This window comes from Castor canadensis, chromosome 9, assembly GCF_047511655.1.
Source record: "Castor canadensis chromosome 9, mCasCan1.hap1v2, whole genome shotgun sequence".
Lineage (NCBI taxonomy): Eukaryota > Metazoa > Chordata > Mammalia > Rodentia > Castoridae > Castor > Castor canadensis.
The window spans coordinates 110877043-110894012 of record NC_133394.1 but is presented as its reverse complement, the minus strand read 5'-3'; the positions used below and the strand labels follow the sequence as shown (position 1 = coordinate 110894012).

At 37.5% G+C, this 16970-nt stretch overlaps 1 protein-coding gene across 2 annotated transcripts in view; it reads left to right on the top strand.

Annotated features, from left to right (window-relative positions):
- The window catches only part of Polr2b (RNA polymerase II subunit B), a 41167-nt gene that overhangs the window by 5734 nt on the left and 18463 nt on the right, over positions 1-16970 (top strand). The window contains exons 3-11 of one of the 2 annotated variants that reach the window (XM_020171811.2): positions 363-513; positions 3612-3724; positions 4176-4395; positions 5119-5277; positions 8796-8960; positions 11895-12091; positions 12255-12374; positions 13863-14049; positions 16623-16766. In XM_020171811.2, coding sequence (XP_020027400.1) covers positions 363-513; positions 3612-3724; positions 4176-4395; positions 5119-5277; positions 8796-8960; positions 11895-12091; positions 12255-12374; positions 13863-14049; positions 16623-16766 — 1456 coding nt within the window. The remainder of the gene's footprint in view (positions 1-362; positions 514-3611; positions 3725-4175; positions 4396-5118; positions 5278-8795; positions 8961-11894; positions 12092-12254; positions 12375-13862; positions 14050-16622; positions 16767-16970) is intronic. The other variant, XM_074042166.1, reaches the window with a different exon arrangement.

The following is a 16970-nucleotide window of genomic DNA, read 5'->3' as shown; positions in this document are numbered from 1 at the left end:
CGATTTGATTCCATGGCTTTCTCATTGTAAATGGGTGAAGTTACTAGAGCTGGTATTTCAGTTCAAATTCCCACCAACTTCTAAGTAACTAAAATTAATAAAACTCACTAAGAAGTCTTGTATAAGTAAGAAAAACAGCTTGCAAATGATAAAGTAATGTCTTGTTATGTTAGGATGCTAAATGCTTAGAAGTGTTCTTTCTGCAAAGAAAATACTGCTGGGCTTACTCCTTTTTCAGATACCCTCTGCTGTCTTGTGCAGTGATTGGTATATAGTCATTGTTATTTTATGTTTACTTCTGAATTAATTATAAAGAAAACAAACTGAGTTGCAACTAATTATGAATGTAAATATTTTCCTAGTTCCTATTTTGATGAAAAAGGCTTGGTCAGACAACAGCTGGATTCTTTTGATGAGTTTATTCAGATGTCTGTTCAAAGAATTGTGGAAGATGCTCCCCCCATCGACCTACAGGCTGAAGCTCAGCATGCCAGTGGAGAAGTTGAAGAACCGGTAAGATGGTAATCCTGGTAAGATTTCATGGGGAAAAGAAGAATGCTGGCTTGAAATTCAGCCTTTCTCTTACTTGGCTTAAAGGTTTTAAATCAGTAGGAGCGTCTTAGTAGTGAACCACAGCATCTTTAATTGACTCCTCATTTGTTCTTATTAATGGAAACATACACTTAGGTAAGTAATCCGTAATTAATTTTTTTAGGTTGGGGACAATTTAGTATTTCATTTAAATGTTTAGGGACAAAAATCATAGAACATTAGTCAAATATTTTAATTTCTAAAGTTTAAATTATATTGACATTTAACTTCATTGCATAGTACTTGATAGTATATTTCAACATATTGAAAGGTAAAACAAACTACTTAAATCAGTTTGATTTACTTTTTTTTTTTTTTGGTGATTCTGGGTTTTAAATTCAGGACTTCATACTTGCTAGGTAGGTACTCTACCACTTGATCCACTCTGCTAGCCACTTTTTGTGTTGAATATCCTCGAGATAGGGTATTGCAAACTGTTTGTCCAAGGTTGGCTTCCAGTCTCAAGCCTTCTCATATCTGCCTCCCATGTAGCTAAGATTATAGGTGTGTGCCACCGGTGCCAGCTTGATTCACTTTCTAAGCTTAATAGTAAGCAAACTATTTGGCCCTCTAGGAGGATGCAAAAAAATTGACAGTGGTGTTAAGTGAAGTATTTAAATTAATATGATGTAAGATGTTTGGCTAAAAGCCAAAACCTTTATCTTTATTCAGACAGTAGGCCTAAAGAAGGAACAATTAAGAGAAGCCAGCCTGAATAGTCATATTGCTTTCCACTTACTTCTTTTGCAGTGTAAAACTCATTAAAAAAAAAAGTGTTTGAAGGACGTTTTTTCCTGATTTTTGTTTATTGCATGAAATGCATTATTATAACAATATGAGATACGGGAAATTACCCAAACATGTCAGCTGTTTTAATTTTTTTCCAGTTCCTTAGTTTTTATTCATACATGTACATGTTAAACTCATAGCAAGAGTGTACATTTTTAATTTATTTTTATCTGAGTGATTGTAAGAAAGTCCAAAATAATGACTGACCATCCCTAGTTTAGAGATGTAGAGAGGCAGCTGTGGAAGCATGCTGGGCTTTGAGAGAGAAAAAACTGTAAAGCTAAGTAAGGTAGAGAAGTCCCAGAAATAGTGTTAGACACAGGGAGAGGTCTTTATTGCCAGCCAGTTCAGTTCCTTTTTCTGTAGAGTGTATCCAAAGGATTGGTCTACGTTCTCATGATAGTTGGAGATGCTGCATAGAATTTGCTTGTAAGAGCAAAAAGTGATTGGCTCTTCAGGAACTGTGCTGGAAAAAGGAACAAAAAGTGTTTTTTTCACTCCCTGAGTCATTTTCTCTTCACGATCTTTGCATAACTAGAGAATGAACAATATAGCATAGCATATTCAAAGTGCCAATATGGTAAACACTACTGGAAGAAGCGATCTCCATGGTTGTGTATCAGAGCCTGGTGGAAAAGGTGGGAGGAACTTAAGTTGACTGTGAAGGGCAGTAATGACTTCTCTTAGAAAAGATGCTTAGGCATTGCTACAAGAAAATAGTTGATGTATTTAGCTTGAGAACTGAATGCAGACCACAGTAATCAGCATATAGTTTTTGTTTATCTGTTTTTTTGTGTGTGTGGGGGGGTACTGGAACTTGAACTCAGGGCCTACACCTTTAGTCACTCCACCAGCCCTTTTTTTGTGATGGGTTTTTTCAGGATAGGGTCTCTCAAACTGTTTGCCCAGGCTGGCTTTGAAGCACAGTCCTGTTGATCTCTGCTTCCAGAGTAGCTAGGATTATAGGAGTGAGCCACTGTGCCCAGCCTTGTTTTTGATAGGTCTTAGTGCAAGGTAAGTCAGAGCCAGATTGTCAGAGGCTTTGAATTTCATGAGGAATTATTGAACGATTGTCTAAGGATATGCATGAAGCATTCTTTCAGTAAGCTTACTTTGTAAATGGTGTTTGCATCAAATAGAAAGAGGCTGTAGCAGATGAAAATCTTGGAGTAGTCTAAGTTTAGGATGAGGTCCTAGACTAGGGTGATGGTAGAAATCTGGAGTGGAGGGCTACCTTCCCTATGGTTCATTATCACCAATTCTTGTCTTTTCTTACTCCAGCTTAGAAGACCTGGGTTACAATAGTTTGCCCTTACTAAAGGATTTGCTTAGGCCATCTTCTGTGAGATTTGATATAAATAGAAATCCAGTATTCATTTCTCTTTGCAAAGTTGTTCTCATTGATCTTGTTTTATTATGCAGCAGATAAATGTTTAGTAGGCTTTTGTTTTTTGTTTCTTGAGGTGCTGGGGATTCGACCTAGGACTGTCCACATGCTAGACAAGCACTCTACTACTAAGCTATATCCTTGGTCCTCAGTTAAATGTTTAATTGAAAATCTTCTCTTGTGTTTTTTTTTAACCTTACTATGAGCTGAACTAGAGTCAGCTAGATTGGAAGTTCTTAGTCCTTTATGTAGAATGATTAGGGTTTTTCTTTTGTATATTTAATTGAAGAGTTTATTTTTTTTCCTAATGTTCTGTTGATTAGGTTACAGCAAGGCTCTAATTGTTGGACTTTATCTTTTCTTTTTTATTTGGTTACTTTGTGCTTTTGACCCTAACCAAAGGAAGGGCACACAAAACTGTATAGATCATTAATAAAAATCCATTTTGACTATTTGATATGAACTTAGAGCAGGTGATATATGAAAAGCAAATTTTTGTTTGCTTGTGGTATATTAAGTTTTTTTGTGTGTTCTGCCTTGAGAAAGCAATTAGATATAAAATGTGACACTTATGCAATGTGGATATTGACTTTAGAACATCCTCATATAAGGAAAATTGGCTAATTTTGTCAGTGTATAAAGCTGTTTCTACTTAACATGTTAATGTCAATTAAAATGGAATCATTAAAATTTTTTTTTGTGTGTGGTGCTAGAGATGAAACCCAAGTTCTGAACAATGCTAGGCAAGCCCTCTACCATTGAACCACACTCCCAGCACTTAAAACCATTAAAACTTCTGTGGGGAAAAGGATTTATTCTTTTCATGTTTTTTGTCTAATTTCAGCCAAGATATTTACTGAAGTTTGAACAAATTTACCTCTCCAAGCCTACCCATTGGGAAAGAGATGGTGCCCCTTCACCAATGATGCCAAACGAAGCCAGATTAAGAAATCTCACGTAAGAAAGAACTTTTCCTTGTTAGCAACTAACATAGATATGTAAATATATAAATACATCCATACAATTTTTAAAATTAAAAACTTTTTATTTTAAAATAAAAAGAATTTTTTTGGCAGTAGTTGGGTTTGAACTTAGGGCCCCATGCTTGTTAGGCAGACACTCTACCACTTGAGTCACTCTGTCGGTCCTTTTTTGTGATGGTTTTGTTCATGATAGGGTCTTGGGAACTATTTGCCTGGGCTGGCTTCGAACTGTGATCCTCCTGTCCTCCTGTTCTCTCCCTCCTGAGTGGCTAAGATTATAGGCGTGAGACAGGGTCTCCATATGCAGCTTTCAGACTTGTGATTCTTCTAGTAGCTGATATTGAAATAAAGTTCAGAAAATGTAATTTAACTAGTTAAGATTTATTTTTTAGCAAATCAACTCTGACCTACTTTTATTTTCAAAGGTATTCTGCTCCACTTTATGTTGATATAACAAAAACAGTCATTAAAGAAGGCGAAGAGCAGCTTCAGACTCAGCATCAGAAAACTTTCATAGGAAAAATTCCAATTATGTTGCGTTCAACTTATTGCCTATTGAATGGCTTAACAGATCGTGACCTTTGTGAATTAAATGAATGTCCATTGGATCCTGGTGGCTATTTCATTATTAATGGATCAGAAAAGGTACAGTAACATTTGAAAACACTACAAAATGATAGTTAAAATTTTTTTTATCATTTTTTATTTAAAATTTTTAATTTCATTTTTGACTCATCATACATTAATAATACAAGGGAGTTGAATTGTGGTAATTCCATACATGCATACTTGTACTTTGAACAAATCAACCCCCTCAATCATTTACTTATTTATTTGTTTTTTGTGGTACTGAGGTTGGGACTCAGGGCTTTGCACTTACTAGGCAGTAAGCCACATCACCAGCCAGTAGTTAAAATTTAAATTATTAAAGCTGAAATTAAAAAGTAGACTTTCCTACAGGAAAACCTGAAAGCAGCAGTTGAATTACTTACAGTTTGACAGCTAAACTTATGTAAACCAAACCTTTACTTAGCTGAATTTAAAATACACTAGAAATTTGGTCAGTTGTTGAAACTTATTTATTTCTATGAAGCATTTATGCAAAGTGGAGTTTGTGAAGCTCAAGAATTAATGTTTCGAAGTCTTTGCAAACTCCCATTTCCTGTGTAAGGAACAGGAAATGTTTCTCTCCTTTTCCCCCATTTCTCCCTACTTTATCCTGTTACACTAAAATCCTTGCTAAAACTTCAAAAAAAATTAGTGTTTCAGGCAGCCTATGATAAACTTATGATGCAGATTTCATTTTTTTCTATTGCAATGGCTTTTTTGGGTTTCATGGCTATAACTTCTTTCTTATTGTCCATATAGGTTCTGATTGCTCAAGAGAAAATGGCAACAAACACAGTCTATGTGTTTGCCAAAAAGGACTCTAAATATGCTTACACAGGAGAGTGTAGATCATGTCTAGAGAATTCTTCCCGACCTACCAGTACTATATGGGTTAGCATGCTGGCAAGAGGAGGACAGGTATGGCCTGAGATAGGTTTGGATTTATTCCTTTGTGCTTTGTTTTGTAATTTACTAGATTGCATTCTTTTCTTTCTTCTTCTTCTTTTGTTTTTTTTTTTTTTTGCCAGTACTGGCATTTGAACTCAGGCCCTTGTGTTTGTTAGGCAGGCACTCTGCCACTTGAGCAACGCATGGTTGTTGGCAGTATTCATTTCCTCACTGATTATTGGACTGAGAGTTTCAGATCTTTGGCGATGTTGGTTGGAAGCCTCTCTCAGTTCCTTGCCTTGTGGGCCTCTTCATGACAACATGGCATCTTGCTTTTTTCAGAGAGGGGGAGCAAAAAGAGTCAGAGAGAGAGAGAGAATACAAGTAAGATGGAAACCAGTCTTCTATAGCTTTATCACAGAAGTGGTTTGTTATTTTTGCCATAATTTTTTGGGAGGTGATAAGGATTGAATCCACAGCCTTTCACATGCTAAGCACATGCTCTGCCACTAAGGTACACTCTTAGTCCCTGCCATATTCTTTTTTATTAGATGAAAGTATGTCCAGGCAACACTTGAATGAATTACATAAGGATGATAAGAGTAGGAGGCAGGGATCATAGAGTACCTTAGAAGCTGCATATCTTAGATGTGTTCCATGTATAGTAAAGGAGTATTTTTTTCTTTTTTGATGGTAGGGATTAAACCCAGAGCCTCACACACACTAGACAAATGCTCTACCACTGAGCTTCATCTTCAGCCTTAATAAAGGAATCTGATAATAGTATTTAAATATTTGCTCTGTGCCAGTTATGTTACTTAGATTGCTTGATGTAGTCTTTATAGCTATTTTGGAGCTATACCTCTATTTCATTTCATATATATTTTTTATTTTTTAATACTTTGATGGACATTTTAGGTTTCCATACTTATATTCTTATAAATAGTTTCAAAGTCTCTAATATCACTTTTATAAGCCTTATGGAGATGAAGAACTTGAAGATAGTTTTAACTTTCTCTAAAATTAATGCAGATGTTGGATAGATTTTTTTTTTTTGTGTGTGTGGTGCTGAGGTTTGAACTCAGGCCTAAATCTCAAGCCACTCCACCAGACCTATTTTTTGTGATGGGTTTTTTTGAGATAGGGTCTGGCTGGCTTCGAACCTAGATCCTGCTGATCACTTCCACCTGAATAGCTAGGATTATAGGTGTGAGCCATCACTGTCTGGCTTGTTTTTGTTTTTGAGGGTCTTGCTATGTAGCCCTGGCTGGTCTTGAGCTTGTAGTCCTCCTGCGTTAGTCTCTTGAGTGATGACATTACAGGAGTTGCCACTGCCCAGCTTGAATAGATATTTTAAAGAATTGAAATGTTTTAAGCCAGGTGCCAGTGACTTACGTCTGTAATCCTAGCTACTTGGGAGGCTGAGATTGAGAGGACTGTGGTTGGAGGCTATCCTGGGCAAATAGTTCACTAGACCCCCTTCTCCAAAATAACCAGAGCAAAATGAACTGGAGGTTTGGCTCAAGTGGTAGAGCACCTACTTTGCAAGCACGAAGCCCTTTCAAACTCTAGTCTGCCAAAAAAAGAACAAAAAAGTTTTTTATTTGTAAGTGGGACTGAATGTTTCTTGGTAGTAATTTCATTTGATTTTCCGTAACACTATTTGTAAGATAAATAGAATTTCTCCTGTTTGTACAACATTGCTGGGTATTGTGAGAGACGTTTAAAACACACACAGTCTTTATTCAGAGAGTAGTGGTTTTATTGATGATACAATTAAGTGACAGTAACAGTGCACAGATGACACCTGTTATATAAAATATTTCTATTGAAGTTTGAAGGAAGATAAGATTACTTGATTGGTGTAGCCCATAGAAAGTTAGTAGAGAAGGTGGGTCTTAAACTTTGAAAGGTAGTGTGCAAAATTTATGTAAGCAGAAAGAAATCGGAAGGATATCATTGGTGGAGAAGAGTAGGGAAGAATAGTGTAGGAAATCACCAGAAAATACCATTGACTGAGCTGAATGTAGTGGATTGAATAGTGATTGATGAGTAGATAATGAGGATGGATTAGTGGTTCTTAACTAAAGCTTCACATCAGGAACCTTGAAGCTCTGTGAAGTATAAATGGTTGGCCCCCATTTTCCAGTCTGCTGACCAAATGGTTGGGGTGGTGGCAGTGGTTGATTGGGTCCATGTACAAAGGGCAAAGATACAATCTCAGTATATTAGGAAGATTATCTTGGCCTTTAAGAGAATCAGTCATGATTCCATGGTTTTTATCTTGAAGTTCTGGAAGAATGGTGATGAGGTAGAGAACATCCAAGAATTGATTTTAAGGAGAACATAGTGACTTCAGTTTAGACAAAAAGATACTGGGCAGGGTGCCAGTGGCTCATGCTTGTAATCCTAGCTACTCAGGAGGCAGAGATCAGGAGGATCTTGGTTTGAAGCCAGCCTGGACAAATAGTTCACGAGACCCTATTTTGAAAATACCCAACACAAAAAAAGCCTGGTGAAATTGTTTAAGTGGTAGAGTGCCTTCCTCAGGGCTTCGTGCTTACTAAGCAGGTGCTCTTCTGCTTGAGCTCCCACTTCCAGTGCAGCATTATTTTTTAATGTTCTGCCTGTTCTGAAGTAAGATTTTTGATGATACCAGGTGTGGTGGTGCCCACCTATAATTCCAACACTTGGGAGGCTGAGGCAGGAGGATCCCAAGAACAACTAAATATCAATAGGGGCTAGGCAGGCTGAAGGTACACAAAAAAGATCAGATGAAGATCTGGGTGTAATCCACGAGTACATGTTACTGAATAGTCTTAGGAGATGGAATGAGCTTTCTGTGGAAGGAGGCCTGAAGTGGGAGGATGAAGATGATAGATAGTATGACTAGAGTAATGATGACTATGTTGGATTGTGAGGCCAAGAGAAGATGCAGTGAATTTGAAGCAGAGAAATATGACTAGAACTGAGATGCTAACATAAGCTAATAACTTATATTGGTTTTGTATGTGTATACAGTTAAAGAGGAGGAAGAAATTGGAAGAGAGATACTTCTATGTGAGAGATTGTTATTCTGAAACATTATGCAAACATGTCTTACAAACAAGCTCTGATTTAATATTTGGTTTTCATTTTGTGCCTAGTGTTTTGTGTATTTGTCTATTTATGCTCTTTCTCTTTTTACCCATCTATTTCAGAATTTTTTTTCTTTCCTGGTGCGGGAAGGGAATGGCAAGATATCAATCATATTCATACTCTTTGGCCATCAAAAGTCATTTCCAAATGTGGTATCTGGTAATTCTTGAAGGATGTTGGCAAGCAGATAGAAAAGAACAGAAGTTCTCTGAAATTTAAATGACCAGGCTGTCCATAAAAGTAGAAAACCTGTTCCAGTGGTTTCAAGAAGCAGTTGTACAAGTACAGGGAGGCCCGCTTCTTTTGCAGTACATATACTGAACATATATATTAAGTGTTTTTTCTTGGCATTTTTTTAATTCTTCTGAACTCTTGTATACTCATGTTCTAATGATATTTTATTTTTCCAGGGTGCAAAAAAGAGTGCTATTGGTCAGCGCATTGTGGCAACTCTACCATATATCAAGCAAGAAGTTCCCATCATTATTGTGTTCAGAGCATTAGGTTTTGTGTCTGATAGAGATATCTTAGAACATATTATTTATGATTTTGAAGATCCAGAGATGATGGAAATGGTAATGTGAAAGCAAAATGTATGCATCTTGTTTTACAGAAATTTAGAGATGCTGATTATTGCTAACCTTAAAACATAGAAGTCTTTTACTCACATTTCTTTTTTTCTTTGTGGTACTGGGGTTTGAACTCAGGGCCTTGACCTGCATTCCAGCAGCCTTATTTATTTATTTTTTTGGTGATGGTTTTTTTTTGAAGTACGGTCTCAAGAACTGTTTGCCCGGGCTAGCTTTAAATCTCAATCCTCCTGATCTCTGCCTCCTGATTAGCTAGGATTACAGGTCTGAGCCACCAGCACCTGGCTTTCTACTCCCATTTCTGTGTGAGGAGTAGGGATTGTTTTTCTTTCCCCCATTCTCTGTACTTTATCCTGCTATACTAAAGTAAGTTTTTGCTAAAACTTCAAAAATAGCAGAGAACTGCTCTGATGATCAATTTAGCTATCACAAATCTCTGCCACTTACTGCTTAGTGAAAGCCTTTAGCCCTGCTTGGGCCTCTCTTCCTGACAATTTTTGTAAAATAGACATGAAAACTAGAGGCAGACAGGGTTCCGTGGCAGCAGCATGAAGAAATAGTAGTAAGGAAACTTGTAAAAACATACCAGCCTGGTGCAATTTAGTAAAAGGGGAAAAGGAGTTTTGAACTCAGGGCCTTGCGCTCATTAGGCGGGTGCTTTACCACTTGAGCCACATCTCAGCATTTTTTTTCCTTCAACTTTTTATTTTGAAAGAATTCTAAACTTTTAGAATAGTTGCAAGAATAGTACAGAGAAGTCTTGTATGTGCTTCCCCCAGGTTCAGTTCTTTGACACATTTATTTACTTTTTCTGTCTACCTTACTTTTTTCCTGGACTGTTTGAGTGTAAGTTATATGTCATGCTCTTTACTTCTAAATACTTCAGTGTATATATCCTAAGAACTAGAACATTCACTTCCATAATCATAGTACAGTTACTAAAATTAGGGCATTTAATTAAGTACAGTATTATTACTATTTTTTCGGTTGGACTAGGGCTCAAACTCAGTGCTTCACACTCGCAAAATAGGTGCTCTAGCACTTGAACCATAACTCTAGTCCATTTTGCTGTGGTTTTTCTTGGGGATGGAGTCTCAAGAACTGTTTGCCTGGGCTGGCCTTGAACCATGATCCTCCCAATCTCAGCCTCCCATAGCTAGGATTACAGACATGGGCCACTGAACCTGGCTGGTGTATGCTATTCTTAAAGTTGGCCTGAATTCTCCAGTATCATTAAGATGGTATAAAATGCAGGCTAAATGTTTTCCATATTAGAAAGTAGACTACATTTTAATTATTAAGAGTATTTATTGATGTGGTTATGTGAGAAAAATGAATTCTGGTTAGATTTTGCTTTGAGATTTTGCCAATAGTCATGGGCCTTTTCATCATCATCATCATTTATGGTACTGGGAATTGAACCCAGGACCTCGTGCATGTGGGGCAAGTATTCCAACACTGATCTGTATGCCCACATATTAGTATTTTTATTTTTATAATGCTGGGATTGAATCTAGGTTCTCAGGCATGCTAGGCAAACAGTCTACCAAGTGAGACCACCAGTCTTAGTGTATTATTTATTTATTTTAATTAATTTTTGGTGGTGCTGGGGTTTGAACTCAGGGCCTTTTGCTTGCGAGGCAGGCACTCTACCAGCCCTTTTTTGGTTGAGTATTTTTCGAGATAGGGGCTTGTGAGCTATTTGCCCAGGGCTGGCTTCAAACTCTGATCCTCCTGAGTAGCTAGGATTACAGGTGTGAGCCACTGGTGCCTGGCTTCTAAAAGTATTTTACCACTGTTACTCCTTTTCTCCAATTCATATTAATCTTTTTTTTTTTTTTTTAATGTTTTTATTTAGGCTTCTAAAACAAAGACTTGAGATCTATTGGTGCTTCTTGGGTCAAATCAAAATGTACCAATCTGTATTAATCTTAACAAAACAATTTTATAATACTAGTGGTAGTTTCCTCTAAAAAAGATCACTTCATGGCTTTACTTTGACTGGTTATGTGGCCTTTTCCTGATCTTTGGTTTCACAATTAGGATTTCGACGTTTAACCCTATTGATCAGTGTTATGTTAAGAAGACATAGAAAGTCAAAAGCAAGAAAGACATTTCAGTGTATGTGACACAATTAAAGAGTACTTGAAGATGTCAGAGTTACTCATTGTTACCCCTAATTTCTCATGCTCACAATTGTATACAATAGGAAATTTAGAATATTACTACTGGAATGGAATTTAGAAATTACTTTATCCAGCCCTTCTGTAGTGAGGAAACTATTTACTTCTCAGAGGCCATACATAATGGCAGATACGGACGGAATGCAGGTCTCTAACAATGTGGTTGAAGATAGTCTTTAAAAAATATTGAGTGATTTTATTTATTGGTTAAAAATTTCTTATACCAAGACTGGAAACAGTCTGGCACACTTATTCATTTGTACCTTGGTAGGTTTTGATTGGACCGCAAAGCTTCTCTAAATATTTTTGAGATATCTAGAATGAACTTTATTTTGTCATTGGTCATCCAAATGCAAAAAACAGAAAGGAAAGGCTCTTAGAGTGGCTCAAGTGGTGAGAGTGCCTGCCTAGCAAGCCCTGAGTTTAAAACCTCAGTGTGGGAAAAGAAAAAAACCCAAGGCAAAACAAAAAGAAGCACAGCTTTTTATGGTGGAATTATTTGTAATTTTCTAGAAAGTAAAATTTCCTGTATTGATGAGTGGATTTGTGAGAGATCTCTAGATCCTAGCGGTGTCTTCTAGTTCTAAGGTTTTGTGATTTCTTGTTCTTTTTTTTTTATATTCGTGTACTTGATTAGGTTCATACGGATTTTTGGCATGTTGATAAATGGACAACTGGCTTATTTTAAGCTGAGAATGTGAATTTGAAAACAATTTTTGTATAAATTATTTGATAGGTTAAACCTTCTCTTGATGAAGCTTTTGTCATCCAAGAACAGAACGTTGCATTAAATTTCATTGGTTCAAGAGGGGCAAAGCCTGGTGTTACTAAAGAGAAAAGAATTAAATATGCAAAGGAAGTCTTACAGAAAGAAATGCTCCCTCATGTTGGTGTCAGTGATTTTTGTGAGACCAAAAAGGCCTATTTCTTGGGGTATGTTAAATTTTATTGTTTGAAGTTCTTTGCCAAGATGTAGTTTTTCTGAACGCTGAGAAGGTCAACTGTTGTTTTTGATACACACGCAAACATACACACAGACACACACAAAAGGGAAAGCATTGTATATTTATATATTTTTTCTTTTCTTTTTTTTAAGGTATATGGTTCATAGACTACTTCTAGCAGCTTTGGGAAGAAGAGAACTAGATGACAGAGATCACTATGGAAATAAAAGATTGGATCTTGCTGGGCCACTACTTGCATTTTTATTTAGAGGGTAAGGAATTGCAGAATGACATTGTTGAAGTAAGGAGATTCGCTTGCTTACTTTATTTGTTTAGTCATTTGGACACTGGGGGGAGGAGCTCTATAAATTGCCCTCGGTAAATCCTCCCTCTTCAGCCACCCAAGTAGCTGGGATTATAGGCCCGAGCCACTGAGCCTAGCATGAGATTTCATTGTAGATCACATGGACAGGTAAGTTGTCTTGGAACACATATTGGGAACCTCTAAAGGTGCTTCATTCTCTTTACCACTTTGGCAGATTTAGTTCTGGTCATGTCTAGGAATGTTGTTTGTCAGCACAACTTACTACTTTATGTTTTTGCTGTTTTTTTTTGGAGCGGTGGTGCTGAGGATTGAACCCAGCATCTTCTTCATGCTAGGCAAGTGCTCTATGACAGCTTCATTTCCAGCCTTTGTTTGAGACAGGATCTTGCTGTATAGTATAGGGTGACCTCGAACTCATGGACCTTCTTCCTTAGCCTCCCAGGTGCAGGGTTGTTCATGTTTTCTTTATTCTACTGGTGGCTTTATAAGATGTTTAAGAAAGCTGGTATGTTACCTTGGCTGCCCTCCATCCGTCTTTCCTTCCCTCCTTCCTTTGTTCCTTCCTTTCTTCCTTCTTTCTCCCCATCTTTCCTTTCTTTTTCTTTTTCTGCAGTGCTAGAGATCAAAAGCCAGGGTCTTGTACATACAAAGCACACACTCTAGCACTGACCTCCCTTGATTTTTTTAAGTGGCAATATTTAAATTTTTATTAGTTCTGCTTTTGTATTTTATAATGCACATATATGGTAGAGGGAAAGCTATGAACATATTAGCAGTGATTGTTTCACAGTGTTGGTATCACATGTGATTTTTAAATTTTACTCTTTTTTTTTTTTTTTTTGCTGTACTGGGGCTTGAACTCAGGTCCTTCACCTACAGCCATTCCACTTGTCCTATTTTTTGTGAAGAGTTTTTTGAGATAGGGTCTTGCAGAACTATTTGCTCGAGTTGGCTTCAAACCATGATCTTCCTGATCTCTGCCTCCTGAGTAGCTAGGATTGCAGGCATGAGCCACCGGAGCCTGGCTTATTTTATTCTCGATGTTTCCGTATTTTTCACATTTTCTACAATGAATTTGTAAAACTCTTATCAGAAAAAGTTATTTTAAGACACAAAATACATGGATAATACAAGGGTAATTAATGTTAACAGTGTTATTAATGTTAACAGTGTTTTGCACACTTTTTGTTAATGTGTATGTGTAATCTTTTGACTTTTTTTTTGGTATTGCCTTTCTAAGGAGCCTCTTTTGACGCTATTTCCTAATTGCTTCCTCTGGCACATGTGTATATGTACTATATGTCTGTGTTTTATACATAAAAAGAGTAGTAATACTGCCGCAAGCATTTCTGCCCCCTTTTGGACAATATTATACCTGTTGAGAATGCATTTTGTAGACCTTTACACATTTAAAATAATGCCATTTTATTTGAAGTATGTTTAAGAATTTGCTGAAAGAAGTGCGAATCTATGCCCAGAAGTTCATTGATCGAGGAAAGGACTTTAACTTGGAGTTGGCCATTAAAACAAGGATTATATCTGATGGCCTAAAATATTCTTTAGCTACTGGAAACTGGGGTGACCAAAAGAAAGCTCATCAAGCCAGAGCTGGAGTATCTCAGGTAAGAGTGTCAACTGTGACCTCAGGTTTCATAGGAAAATTGTTACAGGGCTAATAGAGATTTTTACTGAATGTAAGTGACATTGCTTTTGTTTCCTTGGTCAAACAGAATCACTTGAGGCTTTTGAATTATGAAAATGAAATTTCTCTTACTTTAGCTGTTAGCATTATTAAGAGAGACTTAAGTTTTTGGCTTGCATTTTGGAAACTGAAGATCACTAATTACAGTAGCTGCTTCAGCTGTGAAGTAGTCTGTGTTAGTGAAGGAAATTTGGTGTGGACAAATTGTAATGTAGCCTAAGCTGTCTCAAACTTGTGTTCCTCCTGCTTCAGCCTCCTGTGTCTGGGATTACAGGCATGTGCCACCACACCTGGTTTGAAAGCTCCATTCTAGAAGCTAGCTCAGAGCATAGTCATGCCCTTTGTTACCTGGAAAATACAGCTCTTCTGACATTGATTTCTCAGTGTTACGTGCCTGCTCTCAGATGCTGTAATGGGAAAAAGCTTTTTAAAAAAATGTGTCACTAGGCATTTTAATTGTTGTTTTTATTTATTTATTTTTTTTGGTGGGACTAGGGTTTTGAGCTCAGGGCTTTGCACTTTGATCTACCGCTTGAGTTACCGCTGCAGTCCATTTTGGAAGGCAGCTGTGCTCACCACTATTCCACCAGTGCCACACATTCCAGTTCATTTTGGAGATAAGGTTTCATAAACTGTTTGCCCAGGCTGGCCTTGAACTGCCATCCTCCCAGTCTCAAGTCTCCTGGGATTAGGGATGTGAGCCACCAGCACCCAGCTACTAGTGCGGTTTCATAGAGGTGGAGAGTGGAGTCAAATCTGAGAACTGTTTAGGAATTGTAAGACTTGGTGATTGATTAGTTGAATGATGGGAAACTTCAGAGTACAGAAAGGAGAACAGTTCTTCCTGCAGGTGGGTCAGGTGGCTTCTATCAAGACGGTAACAATTTATCTGGTACAACAGTGGAGAAGTGCATTCCATTCTGTAGCAATACCTTGGTCCAGGGTGTGGTGAGAGGGCAAATGCATTGTCAGTGGAGTTCAGGAGCATTGAAAGACTGATCGGGAAAGGTGTTTGGGATTTCATTGAGCGGAGCTCTCTATTTATTTGTTTACTTAGTTGTTATTTTGCAGTGCTGGGTTTGGACTCAGGGCCTTACACTTGTTTAGGCAAGTACTCTACCACTTGTACCATGCCTGCAGCCCTTTTTGCTTTCTTTTTTCCTTTTTTTCTCTTTTTTGGGGGGGGTTTGAACTCAGGGCCTCCCACTTGCTAATCAGACACTCTACCACTTGAGCTACTCTGCCAGCCCTGTTTTTATGTTGGGTATTTTTAAGATAGGGTCTTGTGACCTGTTTGCTCACAGTTGGCTTCAAGGTATGATCCTCCTGATCTCTGCCCCCTGAGTAATGGGGATTACGGAGGTGTGAGCTTCTTTTTTTTTTAGTTATTTTTCAGATAGAGTCTGTGCTTTTTGCCTTGTGCTGGCTTGGACCATGATCCTCCTACCTGTACCTCTCACATAGCTTAGATTATAGGCATGTACCACCCTGGCTTGTTCTTTGAGACAGGATCTCAGTACAGGTTGGCTGTGAACCACAGTTCTTCTTTCTTTATCTTCCAAGTAGCTGGGATTATAGGTGTGAGCTATGCCTGCCTGAGCAGGGCTTTAATGTCATAATTTTCTGAAGCCAGTGGAGAACTGTTTTAATATTTTTTGAATATGTGAGTGACATGATTTAATAATAATCTGGCAATTTAGAAGAGTAGCTTGGAGGAGGGAACAAGGCAGGGACTCAGGAGGTAATAGAAGTATATAGATATGAGGTAAGAGGCTGATCCAAGGTACTGCTATGACATTGGGAAGGGAGAGGCTAGATTTGTTAGAACATTCGAAGATAGAATTGACAGGATATGTTTATCGATGTGTGGAAGGAGGGATTCAGAAACAGAAGTGATCCTTAAATTTTCAGGTTGGGAGATCAAGGGAAGGGTGATGCTGTAAACCATGAGGAGAGATTTAGGGCTAGGGGAAGATGGAGACTTACTAATAGGTACATCAAGCTTGAATTACCTGCCTTTTTTTTCCTCTCTAAATATTAACCTTATTTCTAGGTATTATCCTGTAAGTATTCATAATGGATATTTGCATATGTTAGAGTCAAAGGCCTCAGCCTGGCAAAAAGTATTCAGATGGATTAGTGATGTCTACTATGGGCTTGAGTTGGTAGAATATAACTTAATACCTACCGAATAGTTAATGTATGCAAAATACTGTTGTAGGTGCTGAAATACAACTGAACAAAACTAACATCCAGGTGTTTGGAGGCAGACAATAAACAAAATGTTATGTGGGAAGCTAGAACTGTGGATCGTGTAGTTGTCAGCATTGCTAAACTAAGAAGCAGTTAAATGATGAGGATGAACAAGGTTATCCAAGAAGACTGGAAAAAGAAGGGATACTCAGTAGATTGTAGCAAAAATATGACTTTGCCTCTGTGGTAGAGTGAGATGCAGAACTATTCAAACATCAAAGATTTGCCATTTTTTTGTAGGTATTAAATCGCCTGACTTTTGCATCTACTCTTTCTCACTTGCGTCGTTTAAATTCTCCTATTGGTAGAGATGGCAAGCTAGCAAAGCCAAGACAGTTGCATAATACGCTGTGGGGAATGGTGTGTCCTGCTGAGACCCCAGAGGTAATGATTTAGATATCTTCACAATAAAATTCTGCTAGTAATTATGTAATTATGTAGGTTTTTATTTAATTCTGCATTGTGGTTTAGAACTAAGATATTGTAACTTTTTCATAGAAGGTAAGAGTAAATGTTAAAATCAAATTGAAGGAAAAATGTTTACGGAAAAGAATTTTTGTAGGCTATAAAACCAATGTGAGTAACTAC